This window comes from Protopterus annectens, chromosome 8.part0, assembly GCF_019279795.1.
Source record: "Protopterus annectens isolate FY-2018-M chromosome 8.part0, PAN1.0, whole genome shotgun sequence".
NCBI classification, from domain to species: Eukaryota; Metazoa; Chordata; order Ceratodontiformes; family Protopteridae; genus Protopterus; species Protopterus annectens.
In genome coordinates this window covers 1,433,003,941-1,433,023,217 of record NC_056741.1, presented here as the reverse complement: position 1 = coordinate 1,433,023,217, position 19,277 = coordinate 1,433,003,941, and the positions used below count along the sequence as shown (strand labels likewise).

The 19,277-nt window shown below is 43.1% G+C and overlaps 1 protein-coding gene across 1 annotated transcript in view; it reads right to left on the bottom strand.

The window, feature by feature from the left end:
- SORL1 (sortilin related receptor 1) overlaps positions 1-19,277 on the bottom strand; it is a 5,131,225-nt gene that overhangs the window by 3,292,700 nt on the left and 1,819,248 nt on the right. Inside the window, exon 15 of the mRNA XM_044081038.1 lies at positions 16,907-17,035. Coding sequence (XP_043936973.1) covers positions 16,907-17,035 — 129 coding nt within the window. The remainder of the gene's footprint in view (positions 1-16,906; positions 17,036-19,277) is intronic.

Genomic DNA, 19,277 nt, shown 5'->3' with positions numbered 1-19,277 from the left:
GGGATTAAATTTTAACCCAGAGATGTTTATTCATGTAGAAGTAAAGGGGTGGTCTATGCATTGAGACGCCCATGTACCTTATATTATATAGGGGACACTAAACGGGAATTTCGTGTCAGATTCATGGAACACATAAGAGATATTAGGAATATGAGGGAAGACAAAATAATTGCTTCACATTTTAAAGTGTTTCATGGTAGTGATACTACCTTGTTACAAGGCACAGTTTTAGAAGCTGTGGAATGTTTTTGTGATGATGAAAATGTATTGAAGCGTAAATTGTGGTACAAAGAAAGTATTTATATTTTAAAATATAAAACGCTAGTGCCTAGTGGTTTAAATAACGATTTAAATTGGAAATGTTTGCTTTAAGGGATAAGTGGTTATTTAATTAGTTAATGATTGATGTTAATTGTGTAAGTTATAAAAATGTGTGTAAATGTTTGTTACTGTTTGATATTCCTTGAAGGTGGTGACACCGAAGCGCTAGAGAATAAAAGTTTGGCACTTGCCTTGCTGTTTGTTCTTGTTTGCCACAATCAGTGGCTTTTTTGGGTCCGAGTTGTTTTATTACATGTAAAGGCAGTTTATTCCATGCATTAGCAAAAGAGTGACTGTAGAGAAGTTTGCAAATGGATTTTTTGGGCTTACATGTTTCCAGGAGTGTCGGTCAGAACTATGGAGAGTATGATTAGAAGTACAGAGAGAGATGAGTGTAGAGAGAGTAGGACAAGAATTGGGCTTGTTTAGAATGCTGTGGGTCAGTTGTAGTTGAGGCAGGAGGTGTTTGTGTCTCAATTCCTGCCAATGTATGTTTTTTAGTATAGGCAGCGGTGTGAGCAGTAGGGTCGATTTGCTGCACATCTTGCTGTTTTATTATACTTCAGTTGTAGCTTAGTTAAAAGATTAGATTGTAGGTTAAGGATTGGGTGGCATATAATAGGCAGGGTAATATGGTTTGTGCAAGAGAGATTTTAGATGTATTAGTGAATAATATTCTGTTTCTATAGAGAAAGCCAAGTTTGATAGGAGTCTTTTTAATGGGCTGTTGGATATGAAGATTGAATTTTAGTTGGTCATCAATTATGTCCCTCAGTAGTTTAGTGTGGGGTTCTACTTTTATAGTTGTGTTGTTGAGGGACGAGACAGTGAAGGCAGATTTGAGATGTTGGAGAGATTTAGGGAAGAAGAGGAGGAGTTTAGTTTTAAGGTCAAGTAGAAGTTAGTTGGTTAGTTAGCCATTTTTCAACTGAGAGGACAGATTCTTAGGTAAGGGTGAGGAGGTGGGGATACTGTCAAAAGAAGAAATTATTGTAGAGCCATCAGATAAAACCCAAAGCATTAGAAGTTTAATAAAACAAATGAACATGGTAATTAAAACTGTTCATAAAGACTCATGTGATATAACAGAAGTAAATAGGATATATTACTGTGCAGCTAAATTAATAACAGATAAAGTCCTACCACAAAAACACAGGGCAGTAAGGGAAAGGAAAGGAAGAAATTGAAAGCCATCATGGAAGTACTGAACAGATAAAATTATAAAGCAATTAAGACATGAGGTGTCACTGTTAGAAGAGTGCAGAAGAGGGAAGAGATCAACAAATATACTCAAAGACAGAAGTGATAAAAGCAATGCGCAGTATCAGAATAGATCAGGATCTACCGTGCACTGTTGCAAACAATGAATTAAAAACATCAGCACAGGCAGAAAAACTTGGAAGATAAGCAGATAAATATAAAGGAAAAATACAAAATAATCAATTTATTGATGACCTAAAAAAGTTTTATAGAGAACTGGAAAACAAGACTAAAGGAATTGAAACACCACCAAAACAGTAGTAGATACATTTTGGAGAAATATTTATGAAGATCCTGTGAAAGATAACAAAGATGTTAAATGGACAGAAGTAAAAGAAAAAATAAGTTTAAATGTACATGATATGAAATGGGATGAAGTGATGACCAGAGAGACTGAAACAATGTTAAGAAAAGCTCCTAAATGGAAAACCCTAGGCATAGATGCAGTACCTAACTTCTGGCTCAAAGTATTAACATCTTTACTTAAAGAGCCACGAGTACGAACTATTTATCAATCGATGCCAATAGAGTTTATAGTCAACTCTGTGACATCTCTCCTCTGGGCCGATAATCAAGAAGCCTGAATCCTTACCATGTATGCTGGTGAGGGACATTCACTTCAAACAAAGAGATGTACACAAAATATTTCAAGATACAGCTTTCTGCATCAATCAGAATTTCCCTTAAGGGCATACAGGGAACACAGTCCTGGGTCTGGGCTTCCCTGCCTCTCTCTCTCTCCAGGCCCCCAATAAGACTCCCCACTGGCACAGCTATAGAGTTGAGTCCTCCATCACTGTCTATGTGAAACCAGTGCTCTCTGTCCCTGCTCCAAGTAGCTGGCACACACAGACGCACATACACTGGGTTTGATTTTCACACACACACACACACACACACACACACACACACACACACACACACACACACACACACACACCTAGGAAAGGCTGGCACAGATTTACTACCTATGTCCCTCTGCCCAGACTATAAGGTAGATACTGCCACCAGGACAATCCTAAGCCAGCTACTCTATGGCTCTTACAAAGGTACCCAATTATATTGAGTGAAATTAATACTAATACAAATGGTAGTGTTTGACCGATGCAGTAAGGCTTTCAGGAATGGCCACAGTGTCACCAAACAAATCTAAGTACTCTCAAAGGACAACATATTCTCTAAAAGATGAGCCACGATGAAGAGTTTAAATAATAAAAACATGAAAATACTAAATATCTATTTACAATAAACACCAGAGTTTCAGCCACAAGAAATACTAAAATGAGAGAGATGAATAGATTCACACAGATACAGAAAACAGCACTTAACTAATCTCACTATATTTTCCTGACCAATCTAAAGAATTACTATTCCCTGGTTACTTAACTAAAACAAGGCAAGATGAAGTGGGTGTGCGATCCTTCTTTGTCAGGTTTCAAAAACAGACTGGTCTGAGACTTTTGACTCATTTAGTATTAAATCATTTTAGTGCTGGATTACAGAATGACGTCACATACATCTGGTCATCTGATTTCTGGTTCCCATACTACCCACCCTTTACTAGAAACAAACAAAATCTCACACACGTGTGTTACCATGCACACAGAGAGAGCTTTACTAAGATGTGTTATAGCACCTGGAAGCTATAAAACCATTTCAACACTTCCACCCTTCCAGGATAGCAATTAGTTCACTGCAAAGGACAATACAGAAGTATCCTAGTCCTTGTTTTTACAGACATTTTGTCTCTGGCTGCAATCAGAACTCTTAAGATACAATTGTTGTGGCCTAAACCAGGTCATTTCATTTCAGGGTATTTTTCTAGAAGTTATCTGGGACTGAGCTTAACCTCTTCACCTCTAGTATCCTCTGTTACAATATATACATTTAATCAGTTACAACAGTACAGTCTGACATACATGTACATTTCTTTTCTGTCCAGCAGTACACACTGTTGGCACATTTTTTACATAAGCAGCCTTACAAATACATTTTCCAACACAAGCATCTGTACACATCAGTTTGAGATACAAATCACAATTCTTTATAAAAGGCCAGCTAGCTATGATGGCATGTGTCAAACATCCACTGCCCTACTTCTTCTGGCTTAGCTGGCAATACCTCACATCGTCACAAACTCAATGACGGAAAAAGAACAAAAGAAAGACATATAGAACAAAGGATCATTTGTTGTTAAAGTCATAATGAAAAACTGTAAAAGGGGAAGAATCTAAGTATGGCATGGATATAATATAAAACAGCATTTGACAGTATCTCACATTCATGGATAAAAGAGTGCTTAAAAAATTTTTATACCCTACACTGACTGATTACACTACAGTGACAAACCACTTTACAGTTAAGCCATGATAATGGACAAATTATTATCCCACGGATAAAAATTCACAGGGAGATATTCCAGGGTGACTCTGTCACCACTGTTCTTTTGTCTTGCCTTTAACCCATTAAGCTGTCTACTTAACATATTAGGTCATGGCTAGAGTTTGGCTCACAGAAAATAAATTATAAAGACTTCCTGTCATCTTTTTGTGGGTGATTTAAAATTGTACAGTTCATCAGATGAGGAAGTGAAAGCACAACTACAAGTGGTCAAAACTTTTTTCAGATGATATAAGATTGTCATTTGGTCTTGACAAATGTGCAAAAGCAACCTTTTAAGCAGGAAAGCTGCATCACCTAGAAAACATCAGTTTGGGACAGGAGTGTGATATAAAAGAACTTGAGCAAGAGAAGTGTATAAACATTTGTAAATTGATGAAGGGTCAACAATAAAACTTGAACAAATGTGATTAGAACTTAGGAATATTCTAGAAGACTAAAATTAATACTGAAAATGGTGGTGACATCTAGGAACAAAGTCCAAACAATAAATCAGTTTGCACTTTCTATCCAGGCTTACAGTTTTGGAGTGACTGACTGGACCCAAATGGTGTAGGATCAGCTGGAGAAGAAAACAAGGATGTTTCATGCTTATCAAATGATTTATTAAAATCACTGTATACCGAGATTATATATTCCCCATTTTGAAGGAGATATGGGGCTCCTCAAAATTGATTATATATATAAATCTGCAATCGCAGGACTCCATACATATTTGCTGACCTCACAAGACTCAAACGTAGCGAAAGTTTTAAAACACGAGGAGAAAAAGTTTAAGATGACTTCCCTGCTCAGCTTGTTGTGATATACTAATGGCAGAAGGACTGCATACTTAAAAGCATAATAAAGTGTCAAGACTTGCATTAGGGATTGTGCAATCATCATACTGAAGTAGCTGAAAAACACTGGAAACATGAGCCACAAAGCATTATAGAAAATTAAGTTTATATCACATGGAATCACCCATTACCAACAGTTCAGCAAATAGTTGTGACAAAAACAGATATAGCAGTCCATGAAAAAAAGACAAAAGTAGCATAGATCATTGAAATTGCTACACCCAGTGGCTACAGTGTCTTACGTATAGAGAGACAGAAAGTCATTATATCAAGATTTGCAGGCAAAAACTAGGTCAATGAGGAAGGATTACCAAACAGTTCCAGTAGTAGTAGGCGCAACGGGTCTTATAAAAAAGAATTTACAATTGTACTTAGATATGTTACCAACACATGCAACTCCATAGGAATTGGAGGAGGAATTATTACTGCGCACATTGCGGGTGCTGCAAAGAGAATCATAATTTGACTTGGGAATGGGGTCCATTCCCGTCATGGTATTAGAAACCCAAACAACTTGGAGAAATGAAAACAAAAAAGAAACTATATTCCAGATTACAGCAAAGCCAGAGGCTGTTCTGTTCCTAAAAATCAAATCTACTTTGTAATCAGCAATAAAAGTGTAAGAATTAGTCCAAGTTGCAGCTGCACAAATGTTATATGACAAAAGCCCTTGACTAAAAGGCTGAAGAGACTGCCATAAACCACATGAAATGAGCTCTAGGAGGCATAGGTAAGGCTAAACCTTCTTTACCATAGACAAATGAGACACATTCAGTCAACTATTTGCCCAATATAACTTTGGAAACTAGTGTGCCCAATTTGTTAGGAGAGACGGAAACAACTTGTCAGTTTTCCCTAAGTCTTTAGTTCTATGAAGATATAAGCGAAGTTGCCTATGCTCATCCAAAAGGTGGAGTATATACTGTCCCTTATTTGAAGAGTTTCGGAAAAAAAATGGCAGATTAATTTTCTGGTTTATGCTGGACTCAGAAGCTACCTTTGGCAAAAAAGGAAGGGTTGGGTCCACAAAGACACCCTGTCTTTGTAGAAAACCAGGTAAGAGGGTATACAAGATAGAACCTGGAGCTCAAATACTCATCTAGCTACCAATGGAATTGGAGAAACCATGAGACCTGTTATGTCTGGATGAGTCACACCTGTCAGGCTGAGACAGGAAGTATGGAGTGGAATCCAGTGTTCAGAGTGAATGCAGAAAGTGAAGCCAGAGGAAGGGAAACCAAACTTGACAAGGCCAAAAGGGTTCAATGACGATAAAAAGAAGTTATGTCCTTACCATAACGTTCCATGTGGAGTGTTCATCTCGCCTTGGTTATTACACATGGGTTCGGAGCCGATCCTCGGCTCCGTGCCGGCCGACTGCAAGCTCTGCATCGAGAAGAAGCTCGAGGACATCTAATACCCACAATCCCCCTCTGCCTTTACCTCAGATCTAGTTTGCAAGCAAACCAGACATAAGCACGCACACATGCCACTATATACATAAAAATACATATATACAAACATACCCAGAGTATGATAGTAACAGTACTACTGCAACAGCAGAAGGAGAATACTCCAGACCAGGCACCAAATCGAGCGTTCTTCCTAAGGGTGGGAAGGGTGGGAGTGTAATAACCAAGCGAGATGAACACTCCACATGGAGCGTTATGGTAAGGACATAACTTCTTTATGTGAGAGTGTTCAATCTCGCCTTTGTTCTTACATGGGTAGCGTCCTAGCTCCATGATCCTGAGGAACTCAAGGGAGAACGTTCTTGAGCACAGTGGAACCAAAGGTTGCCCTATCCCTAGAAACCCTGTCCACTTTGTAATGAGAGATAAATGTATGTGGTTTAGCCCAAGTAGCAGCCGCACAAATAGTGTCTAAAGGTAAGCGAGCTGCGTGAGCCAAGGATGTAGACACTGGTCTGGTAGAATGTCCTCTGGGTTTTGCAGATAAAGTTTGGTCAGAGGCTTCATAAACATATGTGATACAGTCAGTTAGCCATTTAGAAAGAGTTTGTTTCGTAACTGCAAGACCCTTTCTGCTGTCAGCAAAAGCTACAAATAGTTGATCAGATTTCCTGTGATCTTTTGTTCTATCCAAATAAAATCTGAGTTGTCTATGGACGTCCAGTTTGTGCAACATATACTCCAATTTATTAGAGTGGTTTTTAAAGAAGGTGGGTAATTCAATGGACTGATTGATATTTCTAGAAGAACAAACTTTGGGAAGAAAGGATGGATTAGTGCGTAGGGATACTCTGTCAGAATGAAATATTAAATAAGGATGTTTGACCGAAAGGGCCTGAAGCTCAGACACTCGTCTAGCAGATGTAATGGCCACTAGAAATAATGTTTTCCATGACAAAAATTTCAACGTGCAACTTGAAGCTGGTTCAAAGGGTGGCAACATCAATTTAGAAAGCAACAAATTTAAATTCCACGGTGATGTCGGACTTCTGACTGATGGTCTGATATGAAAGGAACCTTTTAAAAAGGCTTTACAAAGTCTGTGAGCCATAATAGGCGCACCACATTCTTCTATATGATAGTTAGAAATGGCAGCTAACTGTACTCTTAAAGTAGCCGGGGAAGCTCCTTCATGAAATAATTCAGTCAAGAATTCTAAAACCTTGTTTAACGGAGCTGTAACAGGGTCCAACTGATGTGACTCCGCCCAGAAGACAAAACGTTTCCATTTACTGGTGTAAGTCTTTGTAGTGGAAACTTTATGAGAAGCTACCAAAATATCCTGAACCGCCGATGTAAGGGGAATTGACCTGGCTAAAGGGAAGCGGAGCAGCCAAGCTGCTAGATGGAGAGATTCCAGGGATGGGTGAGGAACTCCTGACGAGTGAGTCAGTAGATCTGGCTCTGGGTCCAGCATCCAAGGTCCCGAATGCGGTGATGCAATAGAAAGGGGAACCAAATTTGACGAGGCCAGAACGGAGCAATGAGAATTATAGTCCTCTGAAGGTTGTTTGCTTTCTGTAGAAACTTTGCAATCAGGGAAATGGAGGAAAAGCATATAGGAGACCCGGGGCCAATCGTGCACCAGCGTCCCTGGGGACTTCCCTGGAGGGGTAATAGGGCAAAGTAGCTCCTGCATTTGGCGTTCATTGGAGACGCAAACAGATCGCAGGTAGGCTGGCCCCATTTGCGAAAAATCCTTCCCGCAACTGACTGTTTGAGGGACCACTCGTGAGGCAATAGTATTGCCCTGCTCAGCCTGTCGGCTATGACGTTGGAGGACCCGGGCACGTCCCTTGGGATCACAAAGCCACCGGTGGACCCTGCCCATTGCCAAATTCTCATGGCCTCTCTGCATAGTTGGTAAGACCTGGTTCCCCTTGCTTGTTTATGTACCAGACTACGGACATGTTGTCTGTCTGAACTGCAATGGTCCCTGGAGGAAGAAGGGGAGCAAAGTGTTGCAACGCCAAAAACACTGCCCTCAACTCCAGAACATTGATGTGCAGATTGTACTCCAGATTGGTCCATTCGCCTTGGACTGTCTGTCCCTGAAAGATGCCCCCCCACCCTATCAGGGAAGCGTCCGTGGTTATCGTTGCTGACGGTGTGGGTAGCACAAATGGTCTTCCGCCGGATAGGTTGCAAGTCTGTAACCACCACCTTAGGTGTGATTTGCATGTTTTCGTTATCAATATTTCGTGAGTCAGTGGAAGTTGTTGGAATGACCATTGTGCAAATAGAAGCCATTGTAGCACTCTCATGTGCAGTCTTCCCAATGGTATTGCTATGAGAGAAGCTGCCATGAGACCCAAGACTTTCAGAACAATTTTTGCTGGGGACTTTCTGGACGACAGCAGAAGGGAAATGTTGAATTGAAGTGCTACTATTCTTTCTGTCGGAAGTTTTAGAACTAACTGACGCGTATCTAATTCCGCTCCTATGAATAAGATATGCTGTGATGGCTGTAGCAAAGATTTCTCGAAATTTACTGAAATGCCAAGGTGTGTACAAAGTTGTAGGGAGTAATCCCTGGCTTGTATCAGTTGACGCCTGGTGGTGGCAGACAGGAGCCAGTCGTCCAGATACGGAAACACCTGGAATCCTAGGCGCCTCAGATGAGACGCTACCACTGCCATGCATTTGGTGAAGACCCTGGGGGCTGTGGTCAGGCCAAAGGGCAGGGCTCGAAACTGATAGTGACTGGCTCCCAGCCGGGCGCAAGTGATCTCTGGACGCCCTGGCCATTTTGATGTGGTAGTATCGTCCTTCAGATCTATTGAGCACATCCAGTCGTCCTTCCGTAAGAATGGAAGGATCGATTGAAGCGTGACCATTCGAACTTTTCCTTCTTGACAAAGGTGTTGAGATGACTTAGGTCCAGAATTGGCCTCCAGTCCCCTGTTTTCTTTGGAACTAAAAAGAACCTTGAGTAAGTTCCGAATCCTATTTGGTCCGCTGGGACTGGTTGGATGACTCTTTTTCTTAGCAGCTTTGAAATTTCTGTAGCTGCTGGGTCTCAGATGGGGTGGTACATCTGGGAGTTTTCTCTTTGGAATGGGGGTGGATAGAAACGGGATTTTGTAACCTCTGGTAACAATGCTTTTTACCCAATTGTCTGAAGAAAGGTTTTGCCAGGCCTGAGGGTATAAAGCTAAGCGACCCCCGACTGCCTCCAGAGCAGGACAGTCGGGCCTCCTCTCAGGAGTGCTGAAAAGGTTTGCCAGGGAGGTTATCCCTGTCACCTTGGTTTTGCGGACCCCCTCTGCCGCCAGGGCGGCGTCTTCCACCTCTGCCCCCCCCTCTGCCTCTAGAGGGGGCATCACCCTGTGTGTTTGGAAAAGATCCTTGGGGTTTTCGAAACCACATTTTCCCTACGTTGCCCTTTGGGGTACGGTCTGGAAGGGTGGAAAACGGACTCCGACAGCAGACAGAGTCTTTCCCTCCTGTTCACACCGGGTAAGGGTCTCCTTTACTTTAGGGCCAAAAAGTGTGGCTCCATCAAATGGGGCGTTAGTAAAGGAAGACTTGAAGGCTTCCGCAAACGAACATAAGCGCATCCAGGATTGCCTACGAAGAGCAATCGCTGAAGCCGCTGCCCTACTCGATCCTTCGGCTGCATAGGATATCAGCCTCATGGACGAGTTCACAATGGACGTAAGGGTGTTGAGATGCGCTGTAACTTTCTCTGAGACAGCGGCATCTGTAGCACCCTGGAGGGTATCTCCCAACTCTTTGACTAGATCCCTCTGTAAACGTGTAAAATGAGTCAAATAGTTCAGGGAGCATAGAAAGCCGCTGAACTGAAAATGCGCTTCCCGTATCTGTCCATGGTCCTAGAATCTTTGTTAGGCGGATGGACAGATGAGGAAGACTCCGACATCTTTTTCGTGGCCGCTGCCACCACCATGGCGTCTACTGGAACTCCTTTGGTAAGGTAAGCTTTGTCCTGTGGTGCCGTGATGTACTTATTTGGCTTCCTAGGGACTGGTTCCACCGTGTCAGGAGTCTCCCACGCCCTTGAGCAATTAATTCCATTAACTCATCAAAGGCGGAGTGACCCAGGAGGAGGAAGGACGGGCACCAAATGCCTTCAGCAAAACTGACTCATCCTCAGAAGGGGGAAGGGCTTGCCAGTCACCTCTCTGTTTAAGGATCTCCAAGATGTCAGAAAAAGAGACATCCTCTGAAGGTGACTTAGGGGACCCTTCTGACTCATCTAAGTCAGTATCAGATGTCAAGGATTCTTGTGGAGAATCCAAGTGTCTCCTCTTACACAGTCTTTTCCTAGGGACTTCTTCGTGGGGAGCATCCGAAGAAGCCTCCGAGGAAGAGGGGGCACCCTCCAGGGGTGGCTGAGACACTGGTGCCCGACGCTTGGACGTGGCCGTGGGTGCAGAGGAAGATAACGGTCCTTTGCGGGGAGGAGAAGCTGTACCTGCTGATGTGGTTGTCTGGGTAGACAACACCTTCCTCATGAGGTCGAAGGCCCCGGGTCCCAGTCGAGGTATCTCCCGGTTCGAAGAAATGGGAAGAATCCCGAAACAGGAGCCGGAGGCACCGACCCCGAGGACGGAACCGAATCGATCCGTGCGAGGCCCGAGAGGAGAGTCGGAACGAAACATCGGTCCGACTCGTCCCGGAACCAAGGACAGATCTTGCCCGAGACTCCGGTACCGGATCGGATGGAGTCGAGGTAAACGGTGCCGACCGAGAAAAAGACGGTTCTGGCACCGAGGGCTCCACAATCATCAGGTCAGCTTCTTCCGGCTCCGAAGACTGAACAGGTCTCGGAGGAGGAACAGATGGAGATAGTGGCAGGCCTTCAAGTCTCGACATCAACTGAGAGGAGACCGAAATAAGCTTGGACAGGGCCGTATGCTCCATAAGTTTCTGCACCACACGGTCCACGTCGGTGTCGGAAAGGGCTCTAGAAGAACGAGTCGAAGGGATCGAAGACGGAGCCGACCTCAATCCGTGAACTGCCTAAAGGCAAGACTATAACAAGTTTCTAGTCACAAGTCCAAGAAGGGGTAGGCCCCGAAAAACTCTAAACTCGAAAGTTAACTAAGTTAACTATTCTAAGTATCGAGAATTCCTAATGACTCACACACCTACTCTTATACTTTAAGTAACTAGATAAAATTCTCTGAAATTTAAACAGAATAGATAAAAATCTTATCTGTACAGCCTCGAGCTAGTCTCCAACGATGCGTATGCAGCAGCGGCAAACTAGATCTGAGGTAAAGGCAGAGGGGGATTGTGGGTATTAGATGTCCTCGAGCTTCTTCTCGATGCAGAGCTTGCAGTCGGCCGGCACGGAGCCGAGGATCGGCTCCAAGCCCATGTGTAAGAACAAAGGCGAGATTGAACACTCTCACATCTGTGCTCTTCAACTGGAAAGCTTTCTGTAGAAATTTGGGAGTGACAGGTAACACTGGGTAAGCATAAAGGAGAACAGAGGGGAAATCATGGACTAGAGCACCTCTCGGAAACTCCCCCTCTGGAGGGATAGGGGCAAAGAACCTGCTGCACTTGTTGAGGGGAGAGGCAAACAGATTGCAGCATAGCTGGCCACATCAATGGAAAATCTTCTCCGCTACTTTGACACTGAGAAACTCATGAGGCAACAGAATGGACCTGCTTAGTTTGTCCACAATCACACTGGATTTCCCCAGAATGTGCACTGCTATCAGAAAGAAAGCAGAAGAGACTGCCCATTGCCACAGTCTCATTGTTTCTCGACAAAGAGAATGAGATCTGGTTTCTCTCTCATTGTTGATGTACCAAACCACTGACATAACTGTCTGTCTGAATGGCAAGTGCCCCAGATGGAACAGGGTCTTGAAAGGCCTGCAATGCTATGAGAACTACTCCCATTTCCTAAACACTGATATGCGTCTTGGCCTCTTTAGGGGGACATGTACCTTGGACTATCCTTCCCAAGTAGTGCCCCCCCCCCCATCCTACTTGGGTGACGCCTGTTGTCACCATGGGCAAGGGAAGAACAAATGGACAATCTTCTGAGAGTTTGTTCAAATGAATCCACCAAAGAAGACATCTTTGCATGCCTATGTGATGTTGACTGGAGCAGTTAAGGGACGTTGAAGAATGAGCCATTGAGTCAACAGCATCCACTGAGGTATTCACATGTGAAACCTGGCCAGAGGAATGAGAGTGACAACTGCTGCCATGGATCCCAAGGCTTGTAAAATTAACTGAGCTGGAAGAGAAGAATTATGTATTACTTTCCTGACCTGGGATTTCAGTGTCTGAATTTGAGTACAAGGAAGACAGGCCAACTGACTGACTGTGTCTAGATCAGCACCTATGGACTCCAGACCCTGGAAGGCATGCGCTCTGATTTATTGTAACTGACAGTGATACTTAGGATGGATGCATAACTGGAGCAAGTAGTCCCTTGGCTGTAGGAGTTGATTGCTGGTTGGTAGCCAGTTGTCTAGTTATGGAAACGCACTGAATCCCACCAGTTTCCAGTGAGCAGCTACCAGTGCCTTGAATATGGTGAACACCCTGGGGGCTGTGGTGAGACCAAAGGGTAGTGCCCTGAACTGGTTAATGACTGGTTCCCAGCTAGAAGCACAGATATTATCTGGAGCACCTGTACATTTTGATGTTATACTACGCATCTTGATGATCTACTGAGCACATCCAATCGTCCTTTTATAGTAGTAGCAAAATGGACTGAACCACAATCATCCAAATTCTTGAATTTTGTACGAAGTTGATTTAGTTTGCTGAGATTCAGAACTGGTGTCAAGTCCCCTTTTTTTGGCACCAAGGAGAATCTTGAGTAGGATCTGGATCCTCTCTGGTCTACGGGAACTAATGGATCACTCTCTTTCCTAGCAGCTTTATTTCTAGAGCCAATGCTCTCCTCTGATTGGGTGAAACATTGGGGATTCTTTTCACAATGGTTGGTGGAGTTTGGGAAAATGGTATGGTATAACATCTGGACAGGATTTGCTGCACCCAGGAATCTTTCATTATTGGTAGCCAGGCTCTTTGGTGCAGTAACAAAAGTCCCCCGACTGCCTCCAGATGGAAACAGTTGGGCCTCCCTTTAGGAATGCTGGTATGAGCAATCAGAGAAGGAATCCCTAAAGTCCTGGTGCTGCAAGCCACTTCTGCCACTAGGACAGTGTCTACCATTTGAGTTCCTCCCTCTGCCTCTGGGGAACTATCTCTACATCAGTCTTGAAAAGTACCCTGGGATTTGCAAAAACACATTTTTCAACCTCCTCATCGATTCCTTGAGAAAGATCTTTGAGGGGTTGAAAAACATACACCCACGGCAGACAGGGTCTTTCCCTCTTGCTCACATCTGGAGTGTGTGTCTTTTACCTTGGGGTTGAACAACGAAGATTGATCAAAGAGCGCAATGAAGAATGAAGACTTACAGGGCTCTGTAAAATCACAGTCGCAAACAGGCATGTCTCCTCATGGCTATGTTTGAACTCATCACCCATGAGGTACCTTCCACTGCATGGGAGATCAACCTCATGGATGCATTAGAAATAGACTGCAGGGTGGCCAGTTGTCAGGATAATCTATTTAGATCTTCGGCAGTCATGGACCCAGACAGATATTTGGAAAACTCTTTGGTGAAATCTCCTTTTCATCTTGTAAAATCTTCCAGATAATTCAGCAACCTGAGGGCAATGGTCAATGGTCACTGAAGCATATAAGCACTTATCAAATCTGTCTAAAGCCATTGAATCTCCGTTGGGGGATGGACAGAAAAACTCTGTTCTGTGAGCTATTTTTGGAGGCTGCAGCTACAACCATGGCATTGACCTGGAGTCCTTTGCTCCACTGCATCCGATCCTTAGGGGTGCGAGAATTTTGTCAAGCCTTTTTGGGATTAGCTCTATAGTATCTGTCTCCTTCCATGTCTAGTGAGAAACAAGATCAAGATGGGTCAGAACTGAAAGCCTCCAGAAACACATATTCCTCCTGGGAGGGGGTAGTGGAGAACCAACCAACTTTTTATTTCAGGAGCTCTAAGATGTCTCCAAAGGAGACATCTTGAGGAAGAGATCTAGGGGACACCTCCCCTTCATCAAAATCAGTATTTTCCATAAGAGATTTCTGAGGGGAATCAAAGTGTCTCTCCTCTTACATGTTCGCTTCTGAAAGACTTCCTCGGTGGATGAGGATGCCCTAAGGGACCAACTGAAGACTAGACTGGGCTGGCTGTCCCAGTGGAATGGATGGATGAGGCTCAGAGCAAAGAACCAGAGGAGGCAAAGTGGTCTGATCTGAGGGAAGCAGGGATGCCCCTTCTCTAGGCAAAGAGAAAGCCCTCTCCACAACCTCAAAAACCAGAATCCCTAGGGGAAACAGCAAATGAGCCGATAATTCCTTAACTGTCGGCTCCTGCAACCCCACCAGCACTCCACCCAAGAGGGAGTTGGACCTGAGCTGTCCAACGCCAAAGCCCTGAAGGTAATAGACAGCTCGAACAGTTTGAAGTCAACCCCAACCTCCTTGGATCAGGTGCCGATGCTTCAGTTGAGAGAGTCCTCTGACTCTAAAAGGCTTGGGGGCAGGTGACTCAGGGAAGTCATCGGAGTTGATGAACATTCTTCGGATGAGATGAAGACATCCTTAGAGGTCTCAAATCTGAAGGCTTAGAATCAGTGAGTCAGATTAGAGAAGGAGATACCAAGGGGGAAGTGAACAGAGAATGACTCACGGATACGGTAGGAGTCAGAGCGAGGGAGTACCTCCATCTGGATCTGCACTCTGAGAAATTTTCTCATCATCCCATTCACACCAGCTTCTGATAAGTTTCTGGAAGATTTAAGAGATGGTGTGGAGGATGGAGGCCTGGAATGCTTACAGGGAGATCCCTCCAAGAAAGGTGGAGGGAGCTGTGAATTAAACAGATCCTGCAGGAGTGGAGGAGTTTGGATCTGACAGGACCAACTTTTTATGCAATTCAGAAGTAGGCCCCTATGAAGGATTTTAACAGTTTTGGATCCGATGATCTAGTAAGAAGAGTCAAGTCGGATCGGAGTCTCAGATCCGAACCCAAAAGTTGAGGAATGAATGAAAAGGACAACATCAGATAATCTACAAAACTTATCAATAAAAATTAAACACTACAAAAACAAAAGTTTATGCTAAAAGTAATACAAGAAATATACCTTTTTAATTTCACGACAACCTCCCCAAAAATTTAAATCCACCCAAAGAACAATTCTTGTCATGAAAGTACTGTTTTAGTCATAGAAATAAATATGGAAGTTTCCACCGCCACCCTCCCGTAGGGAACATATGTACTCAATAACTGAGAAACGTTAGCCAACAACTGATGCTCGAAAGCCTGCAAGAGGAGCACTTTTCAGCAACAGGTAAAGCTCTGAAGGACTTGGCGCCCAGACCACTGATTTTCTCCTGCCTAGCTCAAGCTATCAATATTCTGGGCACTCGAAGGTACCCTTAAGCTTTGGAAGCTGGATAGCCATTAAATCCCAGGCAGGATATAGCCCCATATTGTTAAGGTTACTGAAGCAGTGATCTAAAGATTAACATATACACTTACAAATCAGTAAAACTAACATATACACTTGCAAATTAGTAAGACAAGGAATAAAACCAAAAATAAGCGGGTAAAATAAAGGTGAATCTCTGACTATGCTATCATCACTCTCTCTCTCTCTCTCTACTCAGCTGTACACAGGATCTTTAACTACCTAAAGGGTTAAGTTCCTTGCTTGTTAAGTAGTAAACAATATACAGCTCAGAGCTGCTTTTCAGCAACCTTTTGTTAAAAAGCTATTGACTATGATGAACCATAACACAGTCAATTACTGACAAAGATGATATGAATAAGAAAAAAATGAACAAATACACCCGTAAACATAAAATCTTCTACAAGTTGCAGTTTTGTTTTTATAAAAGAGCTTCCGAAGCATATGTTGCAGAACTACGAGATTCAGGAACAGCTACTTCCCTAATGTCATCAGGCTGCTGAACTCTAGTAACAACTATGCTCCTTGATGACCATCTGGGTGAGTAGAAACTGTAGTAGCTTGTCTCATATTGTGCTTTAACCTGGTTACCAGTCTCATCTAATACTTAGTGCAATATTCACCATGACTGTAACTTATAGGGCAGTAGCAATGTAATAAAATATCCCTTCCTCTTCTTACAGTGCAATACATGATACAAATTTGTAAATTAACTATAAGGTCCATAGTGCAATACTCATGTTCAAAGTGGAATACGCAAATGTCTCTTTTTGTGCAAGGATCAATGCAATATCTTAACCAAGTACCTGTGCAATATTAAAGTCTCATGCAAGTTAAGTGTTTACTGTGAAAAGTGTTAAAATGTGTTTCTAATTATGTGCAGTATTAGTCTGTCTGCCTGCATGTCTGTGATGCAATAGCTAGGTGTTATATTGTGTAAATGTTTGTGAAAACAGTCTATATGTTGTCTGCACATCCGAGTCTGGAGACGCAGAATTTTGAATCCGTTTTTGCACGTGTGATTTCTGAATGACAATAAAGTTTACTTTGACTTTTGAAAAGTGCTCTGTTGTTACTTTTAATGGTTTTGTTATAAACAGTAACACAAACCTACCCTTTTGTACGCCTGTAGGTTGTACCAGAGGGACATGGTACTGGAGGTCCCATCAGCAAACCGGAGAATTCAGGATCAGGAATGCATAGCTCGGAAATTAGGTCTTCACTCAGTTTAAATCCGACATCACTGAAAAACATTGAATATTTAAGTTGTAGACATTTCTCCACATTAAGAGCATGCCTGGTTTTCACAGAACATTGGATTATTTACAAGAACAGCTGCACTGACCACTACAGCTAACATGGCAACCTGACACAGTTAGCTTTGAATCAGTAATGCAACACAATGGGCTAGCAGGACAGATTTCTGCCCTTAAACCTTATCCTCACCAGACAAACACTTTTCATTTTACTTCGGTGATAAAATGTTCAATCTCCAAACCACCAAAGGCTGTCATGAAGGAAAATAAGTGGAGACAACAGTACTGGTTAGGGTAGAAATGATGCAAGGGCTAATACTCAGAAGAGACCTCATGTAATGGTGACAGCGATGAGAAAAAGGGAGAAGGTCTTGCAACATTACTGTGCATGAGAGAATAATGAGATTGCATAAAGAGCAGCAGTAGATGGCAAAGGAGACTGGTAAATGAAGTAGAGGCTCAGCTGTCTTCTCGGAGGTCATAACAGTGCTCAAGACAGGCAAACACAGAATGGAAAATGCTGAGAGTTAAATAAGCATTTTAAAACTTCGTACAGGGACAAGATTTTAAACTGATGGGGAACAAGGATAAACATGGCTAAATGGAGAAATATATACTTCTACTGTGCAATACAGAATAAGGAAGATGAAAGAGATTTGGCATTACATCAACTTGAATGTTAATTTAAGGGACATGGGATAAGGGCATCCAGTAGCAAAGGGATAGTAAATTACAACCTTAAGATGAACAAAAGGGGGAGGGCATGGGAATAAGCAAGATTATGTCAAGAAACCTAGCATAAAAATAAGTGAAGCCAGGTGGATACTGTAGGGATGACAAAAATTAGAAGTTATGTACTCACCATAACGTTCCATCTGAGTAGGTGTATTCATTTGTCTGCAACCTGTGGGTTATGGATCCGATATCGGATCCGAACCGGCATGGTTTTCCAGCTATGGATCCAAGCTCTCAGCTCCTCCCCTCACCCATAATGCCCTGCTCTACCCTCATGACCTCAGATCGAGTTTGCCAAAGCAACAACACCCTGAAAAGGGTAACATAGAATATGCAGGAAACTGAAAGGCCAGGGGGATAGGAGGGCGGGATGGTTGCAGACAAATGAATACACCTACTCAGATGGAACGTTATGGTGAGTACATAACTTCTAAATCTGAAGTAGGATATTCATTTGTCTGCAACCTGTGGGACAGAGTCCCCAGCTACCTGAATCTTGGGCGGCCATCATGGAAGGATATTCCGAGCACCGGAGCCAAAGGATGCTCTGACCCTAGATGCAAGATCCAACTTATAGTGGGAAATAAAAGTATGAGATGAAGCCCACGTGGCTGCTGCACAAATATCATCTAGAGGAATCCTAGCCTTGAAGGCTGCCGAGGTAGATACTGACCGGGTTGAATGGGCATGAACACCCTCCGGTGCGGGCCTTCCTGAAGCTTGATAAGCCAATAAGATGCACTGTGAAATCCAGCGGGACAGAGAAACTTTAGAAATTGGCTTGCCCAAATTGAATTTTGCAAAGGAAATAAACAACTGGTCGGATTGCCTATGACCAGCCGTCCTGTTCAGATAAAATCTAAGTTGCCTGTGAACATCTAATGAATGTAGCTTATATTCACCTTTGTTTTCATATTTAGGGAAGAAAACAGGGAGGTTAATGGACTGATTGATGTTTGCTTCAGAAGCGACTTTAGGAAGAAAGGACGGGTTGGTCCTGAGGTAGACACGGTCCGGATGAAATACCAAGTAAGGAGGTTTAGCTGATAATGCTTGAAGCTCAGAAACTCTCTTGGCCGATGTAATGGCTACCAAAAAGGCTGTCTTGTAGGACAAGAATTTGAGATCCACCGTAGCCACTGGCTCGAAAGGAGGGGCGGTCAAGGCCTGTAGGACCAGAGAGAGGTCCCAAGGAGGAACTGCTTGCTTTATAGGGGGCCTGAGAAGAAAAGTACCTTTAAGAAAAATTTTACACAATTTGGCTGACATAAGAGGATTAGAGTCATGGCCAATGTGATAATGAGAAATTGCCGCCAGTTGTACTTTGACTGTGGAACTGCTGGCACCATCGTTAAAGAGAGTGGTTAGAAAGTCAAGCACTAAAGGAAGAGGAACCGTGAAGGGATTCAGGCCTTGCCGCTCCGCCCACAAAGAAAAACGTTTCCACTTGCTTCGGTAAACCTTTCTAGTGGATGGTTTATGAGCTGCCACCAA